Source organism: Procambarus clarkii, chromosome 86 (genome assembly GCF_040958095.1).
Source record: "Procambarus clarkii isolate CNS0578487 chromosome 86, FALCON_Pclarkii_2.0, whole genome shotgun sequence".
Classification (NCBI taxonomy): Eukaryota; Metazoa; Arthropoda; class Malacostraca; order Decapoda; family Cambaridae; genus Procambarus; species Procambarus clarkii.
This window is the reverse complement of record NC_091235.1, coordinates 3,956,065-3,979,556: the sequence shown is the minus strand read 5'-3', so window position 1 is coordinate 3,979,556 and position 23,492 is coordinate 3,956,065. Positions and strand designations below refer to the sequence as shown.

The 23,492-nt window shown below is 42.4% G+C and overlaps 1 protein-coding gene across 1 annotated transcript in view; it reads right to left on the bottom strand.

Moving 5' to 3' along the window:
- Window positions 1-404: 404 nt before the first annotated feature.
- Window positions 405-23,492, bottom strand: part of LOC123769120 (uncharacterized) — a 465,721-nt gene continuing 442,633 nt past the window's right edge. The window contains 5 exon segments of the mRNA XM_045760073.2: window positions 405-2,283; window positions 8,823-8,949; window positions 9,168-9,361; window positions 12,008-12,101; window positions 18,583-19,737. Of these exon segments, the coding sequence (XP_045616029.2) occupies window positions 2,135-2,283; window positions 8,823-8,949; window positions 9,168-9,361; window positions 12,008-12,101; window positions 18,583-19,737 (1,719 nt within the window). The 3' untranslated portion in view covers window positions 405-2,134.

The window sequence follows — 23,492 nt, the reverse complement described above, 5'->3', positions numbered from 1 at the left end:
TCAAATAATGAGTGCTTGATCTGGTATACTTCATTACAACAACGGCTGAAGGGTGAGGTGGGCTGCCACACATGAAACTTGTTCAGTACACGAACACAGCTACAAGGAAGATATCTGGTTTATTTCTTCTTCTCTCTACAGTTTCCATTACAAATTAATCATTCTGTATGAAAAAAATATTTAATTTATTAAATGTTTTGCACATAGGCAGGTATGGGTCTAAACTGAAAGTCACATGTATAGGGTTAAGGTGCCATGCAAGGTTTTGTAAGTTCAAACATTAACCATGGAAATTATGCAAGAGGTCGGTATTTACAATACCATATAGTTTAGTTCTCAAGAAGTTATGACAGCATATGATAAAGAAAGCCTGTATGTATTAAATAGGAAATTTAAATACAATATTTGAATAATGCATTTGTATTTTTACCTTTTCCAGTAATCACAAAAGTTTTATCCTTAAATATTAATACTATTTTCGCAAAAACTTACCCATGTTTCAGTTACTTTGGAATAACAAATTTTGTTTCCTCGAGGGGAAATTGCATGTCGTAAATGTTATCAAAAGTGGGCTTGTCTTACTGGTCACAAATGTTACGGTACTTGATTGGCATGAGATTTATTATATAACGCTTTCCAACAAGAAAGTTCTTCAAATGCTTTGCTGGTAAACTATAATTTATATTTGAGTATTCTACAAATTTATCAAATAGACACAAATGTATGCATTAATTACCCCTCAAAGAAACATGTTCATACTCTCATCTCACCTTCAGTAACCCTTAAAAGGTAATTTAATGCACTATCAATGTAACAATCAAAAATATATAATTTCAAATGTAAAAACGAGGAACTTGAGTTGTGACTTATTTGAACACACAAAGGCAAATACAGATGCACACCATTTGCTTTTCCACGGTAATTAAAGAGCACAGTAAAGTCCTGAACACTTTCAATTAACTAAGGAAAATCAGAAAAATACCATAAAAAATAAAATATAAATAATCTAAAAAACAGAAATCCTCCTTAAGTTACAGTGGAATATGTTGGTACACATTTATGCGTATAGAAAGAAGTCTATATATATCATCCCATATGTAGTTAATATTTCCTTTCGGAATGTTGAAGTTCTTTTTGTAGAGAATTTCACATTTTTAGACTTTTCTGCAACAAAATAGTGTAGTTACATTGCTAAATAATGTTGAGGAAACTTTGCTAATAACACATCAGACATATTGATATACTTATAAAGCAGCTTGTCAGAAGAGTAAGTGACCTGGATGTCTGCCAGTAACAGAGCAAGCAAGCAAATATATCCCAAAGAAAGCTTATTTTCAGACATTCATTGAATGTCTATTTTCTTTTCTTACCAATTAGAAGCCTGTAATATTTACCTTCTATATACTGAATTATTTACATATTTAGTAGAGTTTTTCACTGTATTTTCAATAAAATACAGTATTATAAAGATGCAACTTCATCAATACGTCGGCCAACTAGACATTCACTCACTTGTTGTCTCACTCCCTGGGAAACCTGTGAGCAACTTGAGCCATGTCACCTGATACACAACTTACATTTCCCCCTGCCAAAGTCTGACCAGTTTAAAGGTTCACATTTTTTGTTTCTTGTAGCTAATATAATTTAAACTCCTTTAACTGTAAACTAATATGTACACAAACTTTGCACTACTGTCATGAAAGCCCAGCACTGGTACTCTACCCTCTTCATAACTAAGCACTACTTATGGCCTTTACCACAAAAGCAATAGGTTGTGTTGTAAACAAAACTGGCTATGGACATTTGATCCAGCACTACAGCATTCATCAGTTTCCATGTTCCACAGGTTTACTGTTACTTGTAGTGGCAAAGTTCACTGCAAATGCATATTCTTAACTCTTGTTGCCAGTTAAGAAATAGTGCAAGTGTAGATAAGCTGCTTATTTGCAAAGATATGAGAGAGCATTATGCCAGGCTTTTTAGTGGTCAAGGAGACAACCCAAGGCCAAGATGTTTGACAACCAGTCCCCACCGACACTAGGACAGCTTTTCATAGCAAAGTATATACCAAGTAAGTCCTTCACAATTCCCAAGCACTATTAAGTTATTTTTCCCAACAGTAACTTTATTGTCTTTAGTCAAGTATAAACATCAAAGCCTTCAAAAGAAATCGGCCTAGTTTGCGAAGAGGACCCTTTCTCTTCTTGGCAATACTTGGAGTGTCATAAATCGTGGAGTCCACACTAATATCATCCAGAAGAGGTGCATTGGCTTTGTGAGAACCTGAAAATATATATATTTATGAAATGACATATATTAATTAAATAGTACATTATGGGTAAAACATTTACACTAGAGCATTTAAAAAATAAGAGGCATGGATCATTCTGTTATCCACTGCTGCTCTTTTAAGAGAATGGGCTTTTTATTTTATGACCACAAGCATCCACCTTCCTCTGTTCGGTGCCCTGCCACAGTTTTGTTGGGATCGCTGAGAACTCACCTTGTCACTCAGGAGTCTTCCTTCGAGTGCATTCATGGGATTGAAGACCTAGACCGGTCTGTTATAAGTCTCAGTAGACCTTATGTGTCAGTGTTTGGCAAAATTCATTAATAACTTTCACAACTCTAAAGGTCCAGAATAGACAGAGGTGTAGTGGTTGACAACCTTGTTTACATATAGAAGCAGTAATAAACCTACTGTAATTTTCCAGTTACTTTGCACTAATTACATAGACAAACTTAATATGTATCAGGGGATGGAAGGTTGGTTGGATGAAATTTATTCCTTGTGATTATTCTTTTCGTGTCTTGCATGTTTAACCCTTAAATTGCGCATCTCATCATATGATGCTTTGGAGTACTACGCAAGATTTAAACGGCCCGCGGATACACGGGGTTCACCACACCTTCATCAGGGCTCTTGTAAACAGACGCCATTTTTTTTTTAAATCGTGGGCCAAATTCCCAGGTGTTAGGGGCCTTAGTATTGAGTGAGCTACCAAGCCTGATGCAAACAGCATGAGCTCACAGCACTGCTGTTCAGCTTGTGACAACAGCATCGCCTAAAAATGCCATAATATATTTGTTCATGCTATTATGTAGTGATGATATTATTACAGAAGACCCCTGACTGTGATAAAACTGACCAGGGTTCTGATAATAGCAGGATTGTGGTGATATTTAGCGCTGTGCTCCATGGAGGGAGGAGTAATGCTGTGGGAGGGAGGGTGGTGGCATTATCTTCTGACTGTGTGTGGCCACCTTTTATTGACTGCACTCACCATACCAGCTTAGTGGTTCACTATGGTGAACACAAATGTAGATACTTATATATAACGTGTGTATAGAGGGTATAAACAGCAATAGGAGTAGGTTGGGAGCCGCCATTTTGGTGAGGGAGGTGGTGTCGTCTGCACGACTTATCATGTTGTTTATTGGTGACCACTATGGTCTTTGGGCACCATACCAGTTTACTTGTACAAGTATGGTGAATAAAACAGGTAGATACTTATATATAATGTGTGTATATAGCGTAATAACACCACAAACAGTATTGTTGGAGGAGAAATATTAGTGCGTCTGGCCTTGAGGGCGGCCGCCACCAGCTGACTGTGTGAGTAGCTACGTCTTTGTGCCTTTACTCATCATACAAGCTTAGATGTACAGTTATGATGAACAAAACATGTAAATACCTATATATAACATCTGTATATAAAAGCAAAAACAGTATGGTGGGAAAAGAATGGTGGCAAGTCAGGTGAGGTGAGGAAGGGAGTGGCAGCCAGTGGCAGGCTGCCACTGGCACTGCCACACAGCATGCCAACTTAGTGGTTCGTTATGGTGAACACGAATGTAGATACTTATATATAACGTCTGTATATAGTGAATAAAAGCAAAAACAGTATGGTGGGAGGCGAATGTGGGCAAGTAAGGTGTTGAGGGTGTGAGTAGCAGCGAGTGGCTGGCTGGTGTGTGGCGGTCACTCCTCGTTACTTTTTGGCTCATAATAGCAACTTAGTGGTTCATTATGGTGAACAAAACATGCAGATACTTATATATAACCTGTGTATATAGTGTAATAACCGACAAAGTATTTGTTCACTGTTTGATGAACATAATTGAATCAACAATATGCACACCATATTTTTGAGTACAGCGATGATTCACTCATTTTATTATATAAATATATCACACTACACACTATTGAATAACATTACAGCAAAAAAAAAAAAAACTACGAAAAATCAATCAGACATTGAAATAATTGGGTAATTATCTCTTTGTGGCAACTCCGGCCTGACAGCTGGCGAGCAACAGACCGCCTGGGACGCACGCTGAGTCAGTGCCTGTTTTTTGCCTTCCCTGCCCTATAGCGGGCAATATATGCCACTTACGATATTTTTTTTATTATTTTTCCCATGATCAGTGAACACAAATTAACAGGTTTAGAAGAAAAAATAATTTTTTTTTTTTTTTTTGGTATGTGCCTGTGCTAAATACACATGCTAAATAGCCAGGCGCCATACAAGGGTTAAGGATGGTGTTGTTACCTTGGACTTGTAACTGTATCGTTGCAGATCCATTCTGTTCAAACCTTCATTATGGAACGACTTCAGCTTCTGAAGCCTTTTGACTTGAGAGTGATTATTTGGGTGCTCTCAGTTTCTAGCTTTTGTGGTTTCCTGACAAGTTTTCCTTATGAGAGGATGATTTGTCACTTCTTGTTGGCACAAATATGTGCCTTTGTGTCAGGTGCCTTAAAACCCCAAAGGCAGCAGCATTGTGTAGTCAATTACATACAGCCCAGAGGATAGATCATGCAGGCAAAGCTCAGGCCTATAATTCCCAACAGGAAAGTCAAGACCTGATCAACTCCAACCACAGATGGTCATGCAGGGGCAGCAATGCCATCTATGGGAGAGAGAGAAGCTGTCCTAAACACATCAAGGATGGACTCAGTGCCAATTAGAACTTTTAGCAGTAGAACAGAAAGCTGACGCACACCAGCTGATATAGCACCAAATTCCTGGCCAGCAGCCAAACACTGCAACTAGGAGTCTGAATTCCCAGTCTTCAGAATTCACCAGAACCCAGACCCCAAGAATATGAAGCTTCTGGAGAAAGCCCAGAGCAAAATTCAAACCAAAAAGTTGAACCTGAAAGTATTGTGTTGTCCCAGTTGTAACTCCAGCAAATTCCCAGGCATAAAGTACTGCCATGCAACTTGTGCCCACAGCATCACTTAATGATGACAAAATAAATAAGTATCTGCATTTATTTATCAATGATAGTGACATAGAAGACCCTGACAGTGAAAAAGATTATATACAAGGTTTAGATATCAGTAACCCGATCCTGCTGATGAGATCCCAAAGCGAGGCAGACAGCCACACCCCTGATTGGTTGCCTCAGCACATCATACAATAAGACTTCATGTTCCTTTGGAAAATGAATGTGTGAAAAATTATTCATAATGTTTTCAACAACAGGTGAGCATGTGTGTGGCTATACTGTTCATGTCCATATTAGTGACACAAAATGTATGTGTGTATCAGTGTTCTGCATATTTTATTGTAGATATTTCTCATATTACACACTTTAGCATAATATGACTGAAAAAACAAGTGATTGAAATAAATTAGTATAAAAACAGTATATTCGCAGTAACTCCTGCCGCCCACCTAGCGCAGGTGACCTCCAGAGGGCATCTCATCAATCAGCGATCATGAATCAGTGTTGTCATCTCCGGTGGCAGCTTGCCCATAGGAGCCTACTGAGCTGCAGTCCCTCCAGACACTCAGGCTTATGACTCCATCAACCTCGCTAGAATAATCAGCATCTAACAAATGTGTCAACAAAACATTATTTTCAATAAATTTATAACGGAATTTTTAACATGTTTATTAAAACAAGACACAAATAGAGGTTTGATGCTGTAGGATTTATTGACGCTACATCTGGCAATGTTTTTCCACGAGCCGCCACTGATCATTTCCATATTGACCCTCTCCACCACAGCCAAAGTTAGCTACATAAAATTTTCTGAGGGGAACCCCATTTGGCTTCCTGAAGCTATCATACACTAATCAGTGCTATCAGTCCCAGAGTTCTATTTGCTTACTGGGAACCATGAGCCAGAGCCTGGCCCCTCCTCAAAGGCGCAGGGAGCAATGGCCTATGATCACTTCACATTTAAATGTTATCCTCTTTGGCCCCACCTAGGGAAGCCACCCAGAAAGATAGGTGAATCAAAACAAACTTGCTGTATGATTAGAAACAAGACCGCAACCCCAAAATTGCCAAAAGAACTCACCAACAATGAAAACAAACAACCAAAATTTTTTAACACTAGACCCCCACACTAGATTTCTCCACCTCTCCATTCGTTTGGGGAAAGAGGGAGCCAGCCCAGGTCAATCGGGCCTCTCACAGGTTAGTTCTAGACTAATGTGAGTGCCTGATAATTGTCGTTGCTTTGGATCCGGTCTCCCATTTTTTAGTGATGTTTTCTAGGGGAGCCCCATAGGCTCCCTGAAGCTAACTGAACTGATATGTGCTATATTAGTTATTAGGGGTCATCAGTCACTTGGAGTTCTTAAACATACCGGAAACTAGTGCCAGAACCTGATTTCCTCAGAGAGGCGCAAGGAGCAATGGCGTACAACCACTCTACCTTGCGGTAGTTTCGGAGGCTCAACATCCCTGCGGCCCAGTCCTTGACCAGGACTCCTCGTTGCTGGATTGGTCAACCAGGCTGTTGGAAGCAGATACTCTCAGCCTGACATTGATCAGGTATCCTTTGGAAGTGTTTATCAAGTTCTCTCTTGAACACTGCGAGGGGTTGGCCAGTTATGCCCCTTATGTGTAGTTAAAGCACGGCAGTACAAGGTTTCTTGGTGGGCTTTCCGTCATTTTCTTTCTCTTTGGCGGGTCTCGTTGGTGTTGGACAAGATTGTTTTGACCTTTCTCTCTCGGCTCCAAGGACTCCATCAAGCATTGATTTATCATTGATCTGTTAGAATGCAACACATTCACTGTATCAAATAATATAAACATGGAAAATATTGGAGGACCAGGTCCTAAATCTACACAGTAAAATAACAACACTCTGGAGTAAATGATATGGAAGGAAATGCAGAATAGGACCAGTGAAAAGCAGAGGTGTTATAGGCACAATCAGAGAACACTGTCTGAACATCAGAGGTCCACAGTTGTTCAACATCCTCCCAGCAAGCAAAAGAAATATTGCTGGAACAAATGTGGACGTCTTCAAGAGAAAAGTGGATAGTTTTCTTCAAGAAGTGCCAGACCAACCGGGCTGTGGTGGATATGTGGGTTGACCAGTCCAACAATGAGGAGGCCTGGTTGACGACTGGAGCACAAGGTCACTGAGCCCCGAAATCATCTCAAGGTAACCTCAAGGTAACCTGTGAGCCACTCCAAGCAACAGCCTATTGGACCAAGCTTTCACAAGCCAAGCCTGGCCCCAGGCTGGGCTTGGGAAGTAGAACTCCCAGAACCCCATCCAGGTAAAATATCCAGGAACAATAATATTCTTTGCCCAGTATTCTGAATGCCCACCAATGTCCAGAGTACTGTACCTGGATTGTACTTGGATGGAGTTCTGGGAGTTGTTCTACTTCCCAAGCCCAGCCGGGGTCAGGCTTGACTTGTGGGAGCTTGGTCCAGCAGGCTGTTGCTTGATGTGACCTGCAGGCCTGCATATCCACTATAGCCTGGTTGGTATGGCACTTCTTACAGAACACTGTCCATTTTTTTCTTGAAGATTTCCATTTTTGTTCCAGCAATATTTTTTATACTTGCTGGGAGGATATTGAACAACCAGGCACCTCTGGTTTCTGGTTGTTCATACAGGGACCTCTGGTACCTGGTTCCTTTGTACAGTGTTCTCTAATTGTGCCTATGGCACTTTCTGCATTTCTATCCATATCATTCACTCCAGTATGGTGTTATTTTACTGGACAAATTTGGGAAATGACCCTCCAGTATTTTTCAAGTACAGTATTGTACTGTATATACAGTATATTATTTGATACCTCTCTCGTCTCCTTTTGTCTTCAGTATTGTGAGCTGGTGCAGCATGCGCTACTCATGGTCCCCCTCTAGGTACTGTTGCCCTCTCACTCAGGATGACTGGGTGAGAACTCGCCCACGATTTTTTCCAAGATGGGGTCTTTTTATTGCAGACCAGAGGAAGACGACATGAGCCCCGTGTACCCGCGAGAGTTTTAAATCTTATGCTATCTTGAGGTTATCTTGAGATGATTTTGGGGCTTAGTGTCCAGGCGGCCCGGTCCTCAACCAGGCCTCCTTTTTATTAACCCCCCCCTCCCCTGGGAAGCAGCCCGTAGCAGCTGTCTAACTCTCAGGTACCTATTTACTGCTAGGTAACAGGAGCATCAGGATGAAAAAAACATTTTGCCCATTTGTCTCCGCCTCCACCGGGGATCGAACCCGGAACCTCAGGACTACGAATCCGAAGCGCTGTCCACTCAGCTGTCAGGCGCCTACATTTATGCTACATATAAAACAATCATTAGTTGATGTGCACACCAAGCTGCAGGGAGTTACTGAGGGGAGCCAGCATAGAAAATAATATTTTGTGTTTATATTTTTATAATTAATTGTACTATTTATATTTTAAATTTGTATAACTTTTCAAATTGGGTTTACAGTACTATATTAAATGTAATTAAAATTGATTTATACAGTATTTAAATAATTAAATTAGTTCTTTAAATCAAATAATGACAATATTTAACTTATTTAACTACTGTATTTAACAATATCTGACGCACCTTCCTTAGTGTGTGTGCAGGCAGATTTGGCCACATTGGAAAACCAGACCATAAAATCTGTGTACCGCTTAATTTCTTCATCTGTAACACTCCTGTAGCCTTTAGCTACAACCTCGAGCACATCAGCCTAAAGAGAACAAGAAAGAGTTATTAGGCAACCATAAGCATAATTATCTATTTCTAGTTTCTATATCATAAAAGCATTGTAATAAATTCATAAACATATTATGGGCTTATTATGGGCTTATTTAGAGGGACTAGATTTTTCCAAACTACACTTCATCAAATATTTACCAATAATAAACCATACTCGTAGTCCAAAATACAAGCGAACCTCTAACTCACCAAAGTGATAAGCTGGATGCTGATCTCACCAAGATCATCAAGGTTGAGGAGTGAACTTAGTCCCCCACCAACCACTGCCTTTGCTTCAGTAGGAGTGTCATAGTCACTGGCATGGGCCGAGTCTGGCCGATCGTGACCATCTTCCAATTCTTGTAATCTTTCATCGGAGTCTGTGCGGCATTCCATAGTTTCTCCTACAATACAAGACAATAACACGGTGTTACAAATATTTATCATTGTTTCCCACTGCAGAAATGTCTTGCTTGCATGATTACTGCAATCCAATGTCTAGCTTTAACAGCTTCTTAGATAAGATTTTAGGCAACACTGAATCACAGAGGAGCAACAGTCACCGCATTACAAAGGAGCAACAGTTACTGAATTACAGAGTACCAGTCATTGAATCACAGAGGAGCACCAGTCAGGGATTTGCGGAGAAGCAGCAGTCACTGGATTACAGAGGAGCAACAGACACAGGATCACAGGACATACTAGTACCCCTTTTAGTGATTATTGAATGTGACCAAAAGAGAGGAATAATCACATGCTTGTATATCAAATAAAGTTGTGTAGCAAGTGTTATTTCTGCTACTGCTGGGACATTCCACAGTGCTTTCATGATCTGAGAGGGATATACAAGCCATATTACAATGAGAGAGTGCATGTGTGGTGTGTGTACAGTATTATTATTATTATTATTATTATTACAGTATTATTATTATTTCATGATTGAATGTCAGGCAAATAAACCAAAATTACATAGACAAAGCTTAAATTATGATTATGAAAGAGCGTAGGGGCACATGGTGAGTTGTGAAGTGACCAGTGGTCCAGAGGGAGGTGATCGAGATAATGTTGGGCAAATGCAACCATCCAAGGTTTTAAAGTGAAGGAAATATATCCTTAAGTTAAAACTTACAACATTAAGCAACAATAGGTGAACATTAAAACACAGAAAGAGTAAACAAAAAAAGAAAGAAAAATGAGCCGAGGCAAAGTAACCATACGAGTGGACAAAGAAATACTGTATTATTGTACAATGTAAAGATAATAGGGGAATCAACAAATAAAAAGGGGATAGTGAAGCCAACAGATTAAAGGAGTAAAGAACACAAATATGAGTTGTGCTATCCAGTGGGAAAACCACTACTGGAAAAAATAAACACCTTAACCCTTTAGTTGCACTAGACATCATATGATGCATTGAGAGATTTGCAGTAAATTGCGCTCCGCATCATATGATGCTTTGGAGTACTACGCAAGATTTAAACGGCCCGCGGATACACGGGGTTCACCACACCTTCATCAGGGCTCTTGTAAACAGACGCCATTTAAAAAAAAAAAATAGTGGGCCAAATTCCCGGGTGTTAGGGGCCTTAGTATTGAGTGAGCAACCAAGCCTAACGTGCGCAGCATGAGCTCACTGCACTGCTGTTCAGCTTGTGACCACAGCATCGCCTAAAAATGCCATAATATACTTGTTCATGCTATTATGTAGCGATGATATTATTACAGAAGACCCCTGACTGTGATAAAACTGACCAGGGTTCTGATAATAGCAGGATTGTGGTGATATTTAGCGCTGTGCTCCATGGAGGGAGGAGTAATGCTGTGGGAGGGAGGGTGGTGGCATTGTCTTCTGACTGTGTGTGGCCACCTTTTATTGACTGCACTCACCATACCAGCTTAGTGGTTCACTATGGTGAACACAAATGTAGATACTTATATATAATGTGTGTATAGAGGGTATAAACAGCAATAGGAGTAGGTTGGCACCTCTAAAACATTAGAAAGTTCACTTTTGCAAACAGACTGGTAGATGGTTGGAACAAGTTAGGTGGTGGTGGAGACAAATCACCTGTCAGTGGACAGTGGACCTAGGAGCCTAGATTGTTTCCTCCAAGGAGTGCCGGACCAACCGGGCTGTGGTGGGTATGTGGGCCTGCGGGCCGCTCCAAGCAACAGCCTAGTGGACCAAACTCTCATAAGTCAAGCCTGGCCTCGGGCCGGGCTTGGGGAGTAGAAGAACTCCCAGAACCCCATCAACCACGTAACCCTTAGTACAGTAGTTTCAAAGCATCATATGATAAAGAGTACTGTACATGAAAGATGGGACACCAAGATCATAGCTTTCACCCTGTAACTACATTTGGATAATCTATCTAGAAAATCTGGAACCTGAAAAACCAGCAACTCCTGAAGCTGTCAGATACATGTGACATCAGGTGAAGGACTGATGTTTGTTGATATGGAGAGGTGACAGCTCCTGTGGTGCAGCCACCTAGTGGTGGCAAGCTCCTGCTAGGAGTGTACGACTTAACTGCTGACTGGATATTATGCTCTATTGTTTACTTTTTGCGAAGCTTGCAGTTATCCATTTTGCTTTGCCTCCTTTCTGGGGGTTTGTTTCTTCAATGAGGGTGATTATAAATCCTCTTATCCCTGCGACAATGTGAGGGGGGAAAATCCAGGTTTTGGCCTCTGGTAGGCTATTAAAGGTCCCACAAGTGTGATGTAAGTTATAGGCATGGAGCTAACTGTGTGGCTAGCAATGGGGAGCCGTTGTTTGACCCCTCTAGAAATAAATCTGGTCAACATTTCTTTAATTGAATCTTGAGTAATGTCTACTGAACAGTAGGAAATTTTAGCTTTCAAAAGTCTCATCTTGACTTGTTGTCTATAGGTAGCATCATTTTAAGTAAGAGTCCAGATTTGAACCCCTGCTCAGTATACCATCAATCTATATGTGGACAGTTTACCTATTACTCCTTCCCTACATGTGTGGACTATACACAAGAAGTGTTATGGCTAGGGTCAGCTTTTAAACAAACAAACCTTACCAGTTTCATTGCAGGTTGCAGTAGACACATCAGAAGGTACGATGTGCCCGTCACTGTGATCAAAGGATGAGTCACTGTCCTCTTTCTTGTGCACCTGCTGATAGAACTTTAATTATAACAAAGAAATGAGCTTGAATTCATGTGCCTTCACATTTATATACTTCTTTCCATTTATATTTTTGTATATATTCTAAGTAAACAAAATAACATTAAGGTCTTGAAAGAATTGGAAACTTAAATACTGTAATCACAATATATGTACAGTACTGTATTTCAGTATATTTGGCCACAAATAGGCAAAGATGTGTAAAAATTAAAGGGCACGTGAAATTGGGGTATATGAAGATAGTTTAGCAACCAATCACAGTAGTTGTGTAAGATGTGCTGCTACAACTCTTCTGGCTACACTTCAAGCCTGTCTAACCTCACCTCACCTCACCTCACCTTCAGTTAGCTTGGGATCAGTTATGATTGTTTAAGTGACATTAAAAACTATTGTATTTGTGCCCTAAATTTTTTGAAGAAAAGATTCACCACAAAGCTTTTTGTTTATATCCCCTGTTTGTGTTATTTCAATCAGTTTAGTGAATAAATTTCAAACACCAACTAGCTTTTTCTCTATTCCTGTGATTTTTCACATAATCACACCAAGTGGTGCAGTGCTGCCGGAGCACCACTCTGGCACCTCTGCAAGTGGATGATGGAATGGGGGAAAGGGAGAGAGGATGAGGGGAAAGGGAGATGATGGCTTGTGGGTGATGGTTGATCATGGCAGGAAAATGTTTGTACGGTATTACATCACTAATAAATTAATACAGTAATGTTATGATATTTCTTCATTTTTTTTAAGATTTAATAATATTTAAATTTTTATATATTTAAAAAGTAAACAGGCTGAATTATATTGTACAAATCTGAAACATAATACCCAACACACATGAATGCTTCCTGTCCATTTATGTGAGACAAATGGTATGAAATAAAGTTGCCAACCTACTGCCTTGGATACGAATATTCAGTGATAATGTTCATGGCTTTAGCAGTACAGTAGTTCATTAGATAGGTATTCTTTATTCATACAATAGTATTAGTATATTTTAGTATTAAATACTAGGCAGGTAAAACGACAAAACTGCTACACACAACTTTACATAATTTAGTGCTTTATGGGGATGGTTCTAGCGTCGTGTGAAATACTGAGTTGGTAACTCTGCTTCTGTGTTTCAGTGGCATTAGTAAATGGTGGCTGAAAGTCTGTGGATTTCTCTCTACTGCAATACAGAAGCATTTTTTTTCTCACAAACAACCCCATCATGGCCTCTAAGCAATGTTGACTACCTTCTTTTGTAAACAAAATGAAAAGTGTAAGGCAAATAACATACAGACGACTTATAACGATAACAGTGAAAGTGGCAAAAGTTGTGTCTCGACTGCTTCTAGTTCAAATTTTCAAACTGGATCCATGTGCAATTCAGAAAGTAATGGTGCTCTGAAGTCTAACTTGTATCCCTGTTCAGGTGTTTGGACTTAAGAAGCACATCAATAAACTGGAAAAGGTGCAAAGACTCGCTATTAAGTGGCTCCCAGAACTGAAGGGCAAGAGCTACGAGGAGAGGTTAGAGGCATTAAATATGCCAAAACTAGAAGATAGAAGAAAAAGACACAATATGATCACCACGTACAGAATAGTAACAGGAATCGATAAAATTGATTGGGAAGACTTCCTGAGACCTGGAACTTCAAGAACAAGAGGTCATAGATTTAAACTAACTAAACAAAGCAGCCAAAGAAATATAAGATAATTAACTTTCTCAGAGTGGTAGATGGTTGAAACAAGTTAGGTGAGCAGGTGGTAGCGATCAAAACTGTCAGTACTTTCAAAACGTTATACGACAAAGAGAGCTGGGAAGACGGGACACCACGAGTGTAGCTCTCATCCTGTAACTACACTTAGGTAATCACATTTAGGTAATCACAGCCATGTGTAACATAGGAGGAAAAACGAAAATAGGCAAGGAAAACCCCCGAATATGGACCAAGTAGCAGCCGGTAACGCAATGCACACAACCAACCACAAAATGTGTTGTGGAGGTCGCAAATACACAGAGGGATGCCATGGATATCAGGGCGCAGCCAGGCACCAAAGATAGGCAAGGAAGGAGTGTCCAGAGATCAGAGACCAAGCAAGGAAGGAGGACACAGAAGCACGGACCGAGGGAACGAAGTAGTGTCCAAATACAGTACTGTATAGGAAAAAGACCAAGGTGCCGAAAAACAAAACAAAAAGTACCGAAATGTGGGGCAGTGCCCCCCACAGGACAACGAAGAACAAGATACATGGACAAAGTCAAGTCACTGAAGACACACAAGGTGTCCAAGCAAAACACACAACACCTAACAACCCTGTTAGGAGCCATCGACGCAACCCTGCCAAGCGAGGAAGTGACAGAGTAAACAGGGATGGAGTAGTGAACAAGGGGGGGTACACGCACAAGGGGACACAGGAGGAAGCCGAGTACCCAAATGAGCCATGGACATTAAAAAGAACCTGACCAATGTCAGGAGGAGGTAGGAAATGGAATGCACTAGGAAGCAATGTGGTGGAGGCAGACTCCACACACACGTGCAAATATAGATAAGACAGAGCTCAGTAGGCTCAGGAAACTGCAGACCTGTCGACTCACAGTAGAGAGGCGGGCCCAAAGAGCCAGGGCTCAATCCCCGCAAGCACAACTAGGCAAGTACCCCATCAAAAGTCGAGAACCAGCACCTGGCCGGCAGAGACGCCAGACAGAACAATCTCACCTGCAGAGCTGAGACACGACCGTGCCACAACACAGTCGAGTCGAGTAACATACCAGGAGCATCGCTAGTGGTTTGCCCAAAACGCCACGCATACTAGAGGCTGTGGGCATTGTATGTACTTTTACCTGAATAAAAATATGAATTCAAAAATGAAATATGTCTAGAGGTACGTGCTCAGCAGAAGACGAGGTGCAGTACAGAGGTGGAGGTGGTACCACTCTGAGCCACCCCACACCCGGAAGCAGAGAAAAGAACGAAGTGATATCCCCACATATAAAATCCAGAACACCCCCCAGCATCTAGAGGGCTATGACTGGAGAGAGAAAACGAGCAAGAAGCCAAAGAAAACCGCAATAAACGACGCGGAACACATGAGTACACCGCCCAGAAACAAAACGAACAGGTACAAACCGCACCACCCGTCTACTAGGTGGCGCGGCTCGTACACCAGTCAGACATACACATATCGTACAGACACCAGCAAGGCGTACATAACGAATACGAGGAACATCGAAACAGGAAGGAGAGATGATGTGAAAACAAAATAAGGCGAAATAGAAGCAAAAAAAGACAAGGAGGACGGAAGGGGACGAACAAGCCCGAAAAAGGATCAAAGGGAAACCTCACCAGAAGTCAACAGACGTTCCAATAATTTTGGAAGGTACGAAGAGGTCCGCCAACCAACGAGAACCATGACAAGCAAGCACAAATACACGGAGGTATATATGGAAAAAAAAAACACCCCTGATCAAGGGACATGCAGGTCCCCGATACGAAGAGAACAGTATCACAACGTAAGCGTGAAAAGGGTGAGGAAAAGGGAGTGAAACATACCCCCAGAAATGACGGGACCAACAGACTCGAAGGGACACGGAACCGAACCCAGGGAGGGGTTACCTGGTACCTGGTTGATGGGGTTCTGGGAGTTCTTCTACTCCCCAAGCCTGGCCCGAGGCCAGACTTGACTTGTGAGAGTTTAGTCCACCAGGCTGTTGCTTGGAGTGGCCCACAGGCCCACATACCCACCACAGCCCAGTTGGTCCGGCACTCCTTGAAGGAAACAATCTAGTTTCCTAGTTTTCGGGGTAGACCCGAAACCAACACAAACGCAGAGGGGGAAGGAAAACCCCACTCTGAGGAACTGCAAATCTTGCACCGAGGGTACAATGACCCAAGTGGGGCAAAATTGGGCCGAGGCCCCCCAGGCAACCGCTCCCCCAACCCCGGGAACCTCTACGGCAGGACCCGGGGCCGAGCCATACCCCCAAAGCCCCAGCCTCACAAGAAAAAAGCCAGGGCAGCCGTACAAAACACTAAGGAAGGGATCCCACTGGTCAGACCCATACGACACGGCTGGAGGAACAGGCTCGAATGCCTCCGCTGCCACCCCAGAAGAGGAAAACCACTGAGACCACCTGAGTCTGCTCAGGCCAACCCAACCAGACCCTGCTCCAACCCGAAACCTGCCTATGGTCTGGAGCAGGAAGCAAGGGTAGAAAGTATGCACAACAGAAGGGGAAGGACTAGGAGGAGCGGAAGGAACCAGAGCCGAAGTGACCCCCACCCCCAAGTCCGGACACCAACAACCAAAACGGGCCAGTCTCGGGGCATCCGGGGGCCACAACTAACCTAGAGCATTGCAGCAACCTAAACCTAGCATGCAACGCCGCAGCCGCCTCCACCCGCTTACCATGCCCAGTGGCCTGGGTGAACGAGAGCATGTACAGACAACACCCGTCGCACGACTCCGGGTCAAAAGAAACAACGACCCAACAATCAACATGGTGGAGGCACAGCTGGTAAGTGTCACCCAGAGACAAGTGGACAGATCAACCTTCAAACTCGCAAGACGCGAAGGGGGGGGGATTCAGGGGTCACATCCATCGGACCACAGAGCCCCTGTGGGGTTTCCCAGGGCCGTTAGACATGGTTACACGCTAAGGGAAGCCCAGGCAAGGTACTGTGAACCGGCACCAAAGTCTACCAAACAAACTTCTAAAAGCTGAACCCCCGGGACGTGTCCACTCACAGGGGCCAAGTGGGGAGTACGACCAAAAAGAAAATATATATATAAAAACTCCTAGAACAGCAAAGGGGGACCACAAAGGCAGACCCCCCACCAGGCAAAAACAAAAGAAAACCCCCGCAAGAGGACAACGTACCCAGGCGGAACAGAGCCGGCTACTGTTATTGGTGAAAACTAGCTGTGCAGTATCCCGCACCCCTACCAGTGATGAAAACTACCTCTTACCCAGAGATAAACAAGGGCAACAAAACCCCAGCTGACTTCAAGGACAGCCCAGTACCGAGCAGTAAAGGACACAGCAAAGGTAGAACCCAAGGTGACTTGTGGAAGGTAGCCCCAAGCCCCAAGGACAGTACTTACAGGACACCTAGGGAAGAGAGCCCTAGGCGCATGCAGCCCGAGTACCATGGAATCTCACTCTTGGCTCACACCCCACCGTTAGAGACCGCCCACACCACAAGGCACAGAACTGAAACAAAACTGGAGCCAGAGGCACTCGACCGGCCATCAGCGAAGAACTGTCGGTTGGATTGCTGGCACGGATGGTCTGGGGCTCCCCCTACCCCCTCCCGGGGAGGGGGGGTTGCACAGATGGCAGTGCGACGACGTGATGACGTCATGCTAGTTTGATAATTTTGTTTTGGGAGTTCTGTCCACTCGTTCAGCTTTTGGTAGCAATATTTCACCAGAATAGGGGTTTGTTTTGGGACGCCTACCTTTTTGGGTGCCTGTCCCGGTCGATGGCAGACAGAATGCTCCCAACCACAGGGGGATTTCTACAGGCCATTGCTCCTCGTGCCTCTCTGAGGGAGCCAGGTTCTGACTTGTGGTCCCCGGTAGGCAAGAACTCCAAGCACTTTGACTGATGCCAGAAAGTTATACATATCCATTCAGCCTGGATAGCCCAGGTAGCCGGAGGGGCTCCCCCCAGAAAATATTTTTGGGACATCGATGAAAGTAACATATAATGACATTGGACAATGTATTTATATGATATATAACAAAACAGAGCATAATAACATAGTTACTCATTATTGTTTGTGTTATTATGTATTACTCAGCAATGCTATAAAGGCACCAACTGCATATCCACTTTCTGGACACTTCTTACTACTATTTTTTTTCTTTGAGCATTGGACAGGTGCTTGCAACTCTTTATTATTGCATTATCCTTCAGTTCCAGTTATTAGGAGCTGTTTTCTTTATCAACAAAACGTTCCTATTTTTAACAAATTCGTCTAAAAACAATTTCTGAAAATATTTTAATGAAAATATCACGACACTGAAGCCAATAAGTTGGAGATTTGTTTAACATTTTTAAGTTACTTTTTATATAATTCAAATATTTTTCACTACCAGGCCCCCAATATGCGCAGTAATATGTGCAGTCTAAGGATTAAAGAGTTAATGAGCTCCGAAGCACCAGGAGGCTGTTTTATAATGACAACAGTTGACTGGGAAGTTTTCATGCTTGTAAACTGTTTAATAAATGTAACGAAAGTCGTCAAAGATCGAGGAAAGATGTACACGTTTGTAAGTACTTGCGTAACCGCTTCATGAATCTGGCCCCCTGACTCTTTTCAAACACAATGTGATCACCAGTACTGGAGTACCAGCCACACACATTTATGTAGTGTATTTTGCTTCACTACATAAATGAAGCAATTTATGATTCATAAATTATTATGCTTCCTGAAAACATTAGTAAATTTCACAATATGACAACAAATTAACAAAATATTACCTCACTGCTGGTTGAGCCTGCTGAGGCATGGGTGCCACTCCCGGAGCTGCCAACAGTTCCATTATGGCTTGATCCTTCACTGGGTGTTGGAGTTGGTGTTGGTGTCAGACTTGGACTGTGTGACATGGGTCCTAATGCTTCAATTGGGGTAGATGTCTTGTTTACATCATGATCTGGATCAGGATGCAGGAAGGATGTGAGATCGGATGGATCGTCAATGCGATGGTCACGACGTTCCGATCGCGATGGAGATGGTCGTGATAGCAAGCTGAGAAGAATGGCATTAGGTGCCGCCTCTTGGTGATCATCATCGACAAGCATTGGCTCGGGAAGGTTTGAAGGTGCCAGTGTTATATTTGGTGGTAGGTCGTCCAATGATACATTGGGAGGCCCACAGTTATCACCAACATCCACTGATAATGGCTCCATTGTTGACATACCTGAGAAAGCAACACGGCGCCCTCCTCTTGAACGTGGAGTTTCTGAAATATCATTGTCACTGTCACTGTCAATGGCACAGTTATCATCACGCATGGGCTCAGGAGGCTCAGTATAATGTAATTCAAACTCTATCGGCGTCCCAACTCGTTCATCAACATTTCCACTTTTTTCATCTACAGTTTCCTCACAATCTTCAATTGCATCATGAGCATCACTACACTTATATTTCTCCTTCTCTTTCACTATTACTGTGCTGTTCACATTAACAGCTTTCTCACTTGAAAGTTTTAAAGGAGATTTCATAGTAGTCCTTTCCTCTCCATGCTCAGCACTACTGTTCACAGCATCATACGCATCTGTTTCACTGTCACTGCTTAAGGGTGGGTTTCTGACTGCTGCTCGCACTCTGTCCTCAGCTATTGCACTGCTATCACTACTATCACAGCCCGAAGATGTCACTCCACTACTACTGCTCTCTGATGGTGTTCGACCTGCTGCATTTACCTTCTCTAATCTTCTTGGATTCTTTTTTTCAACAATCTCTTCACTACTCTTTGACAGACCGATGGCAGAATCTGGGGATGGCACACATATCTGATCCCTTAAGCCTTTGTCAGGACTATTTTCTTCATTGGGTTTAGACACCAACACTGAATCCTCCAAGACACGAGTCGGTACTCTGGCATTCTCTGCAATTTTCTTCTTTTTCTTTGGCTGAAACAAAATAATAAATATTTAGACACATATTTAATTACCATAACCGGTATTTTAAATAAATAGCAAAACAGAGAGAGAGAGTACTAGTAATATATAAAATGCTCAAAGGAAAACAATTATTTCTGCTTTTATGAATTTCTATAATGAAAATGACTTCCCTCTTGATTCATGTTAAAATTACAATATATTCACAATAACAGAAATAATAAATATAATGATAATCAATAATTATATGAGTAACAATAATGTATCTTTGCTAATGAAAAAGGTGTCACCAGTCTGGTATATCTAAGGATACAAGTGTTGTAGAGAGTACAAAGTCTTGGAATGATTACCGTGTGCTGTAATGAGTACAGAGTGTACAGTGATTACTGGGTGCTGTAATGAGTACACAGTGTACAGTGATTACTGGGTGCTGTAATGAGTACAGAGTGTACAGTGATTACTGGGTGCTGTAATGAGTACAGTGTGTACAGTGATTACTGGGTACTGTAATGAGTACAGAGTGTACAGTGATTACTGGGTGCTGTAATGAGTACAGAGTGTACAGTGATTACTGGGTGCTGTAATGAGTACAGAGTGTACAGTGATTACTGGGTGCTGTAATGAGTACACAGTGCACAGTGATTACTGGGTGCTGTAATGAGTACACAGTGTACAGTGATTACTGGGTGCTGTAATGAGTACAGAGTGTACAGTGATTACTGGGTGCTGTAATGAGTACAGAGTGTACAGTGATTACTGGGTGCTGTAATGAGTACACAGTGCACAGTGATTACTGGGTGCTGTAATGAGTACACAGTGTACAGTGATTACTGGGTGCTGTAATGAGTACAGAGTGTACAGTGATTACTGGGTGCTGTAATGAGTACAGAGTGTACAGTGATTACTGGGTGCTGTAATGAGTACACAGTGTACAGTGATTACTGGGTACTGTAATGAGTACAGAGTGTACAGTGATTACTGGGTGCTGTAATGAGTACAGAGTGTACAGTGATTACTGGGTACTGTAATGAGTACAGAGTGTACAGTGATTACTGGGTGCTGTAATGAGTACAGAGTGTACAGTGATTACTGGGTGCTGTAATGAGTACAGAGTGTACAGTGATCACTGAGTGCTGTAATGAGTAAAGAGTGTACAGTGATTACTGGGTACTGTAATGAGTAGAGTGTACAGTGATTACTGGGTGCTGTAATGAGTACAGTGTACACAGTGATTACTGGGTGCTGTAATGAGTACAGTGTACACAGTGATTACTGGGTGCTGTAATGAGCTGTAATGAGTATAGTGTGTACAGTGATTACTGGGTGCTGTAATGAGTACAGTGTACAGTGATTACTGGGTGCTGTAATGAGTACAGTGTACGGTGATTACTGGGTGCTGTAATGAGTATATGGTGTACAGTGATTACTGGGTGCTATAATGAGTATATGGTGTACAGTGATTACTGGGTGCTATAATGAGTATAGAGTGTACTGTGATTACTGGGTGCTGTAATGAGTACAGAGTGTACAGTGATTACTGGGTGCTGTAATGAGTATAGTGTGTACAGTGATTACTGGGTGCTATAATGAGTATAGAGTGTACAGTGATTACTGGGTGCTGTAATGAGTATAGTGTGTACAGTGATTACTGGACCCTGGGGCTCCCCCCTTTCCCCTCCCGGGGGGGGGGGGGGAAGTTGCACAGACAGCTGCACGGCAACGTGATGACATCATGCTAGTTTGCTCATTTTCATTTGGGAGTTCTGTCCACTCGTTCGGCTTCCGGTAGCAATATTTTCACCAGAATAGTGGTTTGTTTTGGGCGCCTATCTTTCTGGGTGCCAGACCTGGTCGATGGCAGACATAGAATGTTCCCAACTACACTGGGGTTTCTATAGGCCATTGCTCCTCGTGCCTCTTTGAGGGGGCCAGGTTCTGGCTCGTGGTCCCCGGTAGGCAAGAACTCCTAGCACTTTGATGCCAGAAAGCTAATAGTTACCTATCAGCCTGGATAGCTCCAGGGAGCCGACGGAGCTCCCCCCAGAAAAATCATTAAAACCATGTGGTTAGAACACCTGGAGAAAAATCATATCATGAAAGACAATATGGTTTTCAAACAGAAACATTCTGTGCAACAAACCAACTTAGTTACTATGACAGAGCCACATAAATTTTATAGGAAAGAGATGGTTGGGTTGACTGCATTAATTTTGGACTGAAAAAGAGGCTCTTGACAGAGTCCTACATAAGAAGTTGTTCTGAAAACTGGAATACACTGGATTTGTGACAGGGGGACTTCTGACATGAATGAAAATTCATGTCAGATTGCTGTCCTCATTTTTGACAGAAAAAATGAGGGTGGTAATCAGAGGCAATGTATCACTGGAGAAATATTACATTACTTGTGGTGTACCACAGGGTTCAGTTCTTGCACTGGTAATGTTCATTGTCTATATAAACGATCTACCTGAAGGAATACAGAATTATATAAACATGTTTGCTGATGATGCCAAAATGCTAAGGAAGATAAACAAACTTGGATGATTGTCGTGCCTTTCAAGATGACGTGGACAAAATAAGTGAATGGACAAACACTTGGCCAATAGAATTTAATGGGAATAAATGCCATGTTATGGAATGTGGAATAGGAGAAAAGAGGTGTGAAGGATCCCCGACTTGTATTTCCCTTATTCCAGCTATAAGAGTCATACCTCCCCAATTTGTATATACTTTGAGGCATAGGGAAGAGTTTGGGTGCTTTAGAGGAGAGGCCCAAGTTTACAGTTGGCGACAAATTAGGGTTTTATGAATGGCTTTAGGCTTTTCTGCCAGGAAAATATGGCAGTGGGAGGTGAGCTTTCCCACTGGAGGAGGCCAGGATGCAATGCATTGTGGGAGCCACACCAGCTGCCTGTTGATTGGTCAGCCTCTGGGGCATGGCATCATTGATCAATGACGTGGTGCCTTGGGCATGATGTAATAGGTGGGAGGGCCGCCAACGGCTCGAGGCTGGAAGCAGTGCCAGAGATTCTCCAGTGACGTCAGTGAGCAGAGGTGCACTTGAGAGCTCGCTAGTCTGGGAGGCACTGAAGCCTTAGGAGGGATTTACTCAGCAACAGTTACTGATACCAACGATGAGGAAGGCATGTAATCTCCATGGGAGCAGCTGAGGAAATGCTTTGCTGGTGGGAAGAGGACACCAGAAGCCGGAGGCTGACAAGACCTGCGGTCGTGTGGCAGCTGAGTAGCACTGAGAGGAGCCATGTGTCAGGTTCTGCAGGCTACTAGGAAGGGTAGCTGAGGGAAGCTGAGGAAAAGACAGTTCGAGACTACTGAGGAGTATCACTAAGCAGAACTGCGAGGGATCAGACCCCATCTGTCATTGCGACGTAGAATCCACAGCCGATTTGTAGAGCAATGTAAAGGTAGATAATGTTTCCCTCCCAATTGTCCCTTGAGTTAGGTAGAGATTCTCTCATAGGCAATTGCATTGATTTTGTTAGATTTCCAGATCTATATATAAATATATATATATGTATGCGTATGGTTATAGATTTATATACATATACAGTTTACGTATGAACATTTATTGATCATATTCAGAAGGCATATCATTCATGCAGCGCATTATGTAAAGTATGGGCCAGGATTATGCTAGTATATGTGTAAAAAGATAAACTAGTGCTGCACCAACATTTATCGGATAGTTTTGGTTGGAGGCGGTCTTGAGAGTGGCCAAAGGTGACTGTCCTGAATGTTGCTATTTT